Below are 3,563 nucleotides of genomic sequence, written 5' to 3' on the forward strand. Positions count from 1 at the left end.
TTGAGCTGAAGAGCTGAGGGACAGCACCCAGGCCCAGAGTTCAGCCCCACAACCGGAACCCCCCCCCAAAAAAACAAAAAGCTCAGGGACAGTGCCCAGTCTGAGTTCAAGCCCTACCAATGGGTGTACGCATACATATATGTACACATAAAATCAAAGCAAGCCAAAATACTACGAAATCATACAGGTGTAACACAGAATTAATGAGTGAGAGACACAAAATAGTATAAAATAACCTCTATTGCATCAAAATGTTGGGTGAGCAATAAAAAATTTCAATCCACAGTAGTAGATATTTACAAGACTATCAACTGACTTTGTCAAAATTCAATTGCATTGAAAGTATTAATAAACACATCAAGTATCAGTTAACTGGTTTTTAACCTTTTGACCAATATGAAAGACAATCCATCAATGAATGACCATTAGCACCCTCTAGTGGCAGAGTTCATCATTACAAGAATTAAGACAAGCATGCAGATGGGGTCAGGATAGAAAACACAGCCCAGGAAGTGCTCACCTCTCTCCCAACTTAAATACGTGTTATTTTATAAGCTTGGATTACAATATAAACTTGGATTACAAAAATTATCTCAAGGACTGGGGTGTAGTTTAAGCAGGATGCTTTAACCTTGTAACCAAATAATCTCTCACAATACAATATTTAAAATGTGACGAGAGTTGTTAAGCCCTTGTACAATCTTCTGATGTCCAGAAAGTAAGTGTGATGCTGTAGGGTGTAACATGCGCGTGGCTACACACTAGACGGCAGGACATTTTGGTCGAGTACGCTTGCGCTCCGCAGCCTACATCCTCAGCATGGCTTTGCCCTGAAGAGACTTGGTGGCCAGGCCAGCCTTCTCTCGCAGCTCGCTGGCCTCCTCGGCACTCTGGTGGGCCTGCACGTGCTTCAGTAAGAAGTGGCCAATGAAGAGCTTCAGGCTTTCCCGCAACACGCCCAGCTTTGGGTTCTCAGACACTCTGGAAGGAAGCAGATGGAGGCAGGATGGGCTCATCTCCCACGTTTCAATACCAGGTGCTTCGACCGCGAGGGAGGGTCCACATTCTTGTATCCACTTTTGGGGTGTTGTGGATCAAACCCAGGGTCTTGCATGTGCTGGGCAAGCACCCTACCCCTGAGTGATAGCCCCGCCTTCCAGTTTAAAATCCTTCTCTCCTTCCCTTCTTCTCTCTACTCCTTTCTTGGTGGAGTCTGGCTGTGTTGCCCAAGTTGGCTTAACTCCCAACTCAGTTTCCTGAGCAGCTGGGACGGTAGCTATACTTCACCACACCCAGTTCCTTTCAAAAATGGAATCTTTTGCCCAGCCGGCCTTGAACCACTATCTTCCCATTACTTCTGGCTCCCGAGCGGCTGAGATTTCAGGTGGAGACACCTTGCGTGGCTAATTAAAAACATACCCAAGACTGATCTCTAATTAACCAGCATAAAACCAGAAGTGGAGGTGTGGCTCAAGTGGTACGGTGTAGTTACGAGTGAAACAACTGAATGAGGCGGGTGCTGTGGCTCCTGCCTGTGTTCCTAGCTGCTCACGAGGCTGAGATCTGAGTCTGTGTTCCTAGCTGCTCATGAGGCTGAGATCTGAGTCTGTGTTCCTAGCTGCTCATGAGGCTGAGATCTGAGTAAGGGTTGAGATTTCAAGCTGTCTTGGCCAGTGAAGTCCACGAGACTCTTACTTCCCACGACCACCTAACAGCCAGAAATGGAGCTGTGGCTCAGGGGGTGGAGCATGAGCTGTGAGCACAAGAGCTCAGGGCAGCGCAGGGCTGTCCAGCCCCAGCACTGGCACAAACAAACAATGCTGAATGAGAACTTGAAGCCCTGAATTCAAGCCCAGTGCCACCACTAAAAAGAGAACCCGGAAGAGGTTCAGTGGTGTGCATGAGCCCTGGGTTTAAGAACTAGGAAGAGGTTCAGCGGTGGACTCGAGTCTCGGGTTTAAGCCCAGCACAAAACAAAACCACAATCAAGAAACAATCCACATAGCCTAAGAAACTGTTCATTATCAGGCAAGTTTACATTACTTAAATTGGCTCCAAACTGAAACTACAATGGTTCTAAATCAACAAGAGTGAGGACAAGCTGGACACTTACTTGGCAAAAATCAAACCCAAGTCTTCAACTTCTGTTTCCATTAACACAATAGTTAGCACCTTCTGTAAAAAGTGGACTCTGGGTTTGTCAAGCTCACTGAACTCGACCACCTAGCGGCCGGGAGACAGAGAAAAGCAGCATTAGACAAGGTTAGCCGAGTGTTGCCCAGTCTGTGGGCACGGGTGCTCCTCCCCTCGTCAGCCCCAATTTCAGAGGCGCTCCCAGCACCTCGGCTGTGCTGCAGGCGCGGGCCGGCACCTTCCGCAGCAAGCAGCGGCAGGCTGCAAGCAGAGCTGCCGAAGAATTAAAACCAACCACGGCCCCCAAACTGACTCCCAACTATAGTTCTGCGCAGACTTATATTTCTCTCAAGAAAATGTTTGAAAAACCCAGAAATGCTCTCAACATTAAGCAGAGAAACTGTACTACACTTCTCCAGTAGAACACCACCTGCAGACAAGCGGAGCTGCAGCCGGAGCTGCTAGGCGCACAGCACGGCTGATGACAGCTGCTCTGTTCACAGGTGCAGCGCAGTCGTGTGCAAAGGCTGTCTGAGGGAGGGAGGAGAGGGGTACAGCCAGAGCTGGGGTCGGGGGGCTCCTGGGGCTATGTCCTCCACAGCAGGTTCCTGTAGCACAGCCCCCTGGGGCTGGCACTGCCCCCTGCAGCCACGCCACTCTGTAGTGACTGTGTCCATCTGCAACCTTCTCGTGCCCACTCCCAAAGCCATGGCCTTCAGACCACCGGGAAGGGCTCATCAGCGCTGCATTCTGGCACAGGGGCCAGTCCCATAGATGTCCTGCTCAATGGCAGGTGACGTCACAGGCCTGACTGCAGGGAGCCATGGGTCAGCTGCAGACCGGGAAAACCATCACCGTCAGCACGGACTCATCTGCACGGTGGTCCAGCCAAACCCAGTCTGCAGGAGTTAAGGATTATTTTAGGATCCCCATATCCTGATGGCCCCATGACCGAAGTGTTGGCAGGCTCCACCTTTGTGTGTCTGGGCATCTCTGTCCCCTCCAGACAAACATCTGGGCGCTGGCACTTCAGGTGTAGGAGTCCACAGCGTTAGTGTCTCACACCAGAGACTGGGTACCCCATGTCCAACGGGAGACCAGGCCCACTCACTTCCACTCTGCCCCAGCTTACAGGATCAGATCAGGGGCTAATACATCAGGCTGGCGCATTAACCACAAAACCTCCAAACAGATAGATATAACCTATAGAGCCCCCCTGTACCTGGTCACAAGTTTACTAAGTTACTCTACTTTGAAAATACTTCTCAGCATCCTGGAAGATGTAACTTTTTTTTTTTTTTGGTCGGTCGTGGGGCTTGAACTCTGGGCCTGGGCGCTGTCTCTGTGCTCTTTAGCTCAAGGCAAGTGTTCTACTGCTTGAGCCACAGTGCCACTTCCAGTTTTCTAGTGGTTTATTGGAGATAAGAGTC

At 50.0% G+C, this 3,563-nt stretch overlaps 1 protein-coding gene across 1 annotated transcript in view; it reads right to left on the reverse strand.

The window, feature by feature from the left end:
- Positions 1–222: 222 nt before the first annotated feature.
- Nom1 (nucleolar protein with MIF4G domain 1) overlaps positions 223–3,563 on the reverse strand; it is a 30,719-nt gene continuing 27,378 nt past the window's right edge. The window contains exons 11-13 of the mRNA XM_013027204.1: positions 2,689–2,883; positions 2,114–2,223; positions 223–981 (exon numbers count right to left, since the gene is read on the reverse strand). Coding sequence (XP_012882658.1) covers positions 807–981; positions 2,114–2,223; positions 2,689–2,883 — 480 coding nt within the window. The 3' untranslated portion in view covers positions 223–806. The remainder of the gene's footprint in view (positions 982–2,113; positions 2,224–2,688; positions 2,884–3,563) is intronic.

This window comes from Dipodomys ordii, unplaced genomic scaffold (assembly GCF_000151885.1).
Source record: "Dipodomys ordii isolate 6190 unplaced genomic scaffold, Dord_2.0 Scaffold101, whole genome shotgun sequence".
NCBI lineage: Eukaryota > Metazoa > Chordata > Mammalia > Rodentia > Heteromyidae > Dipodomys > Dipodomys ordii.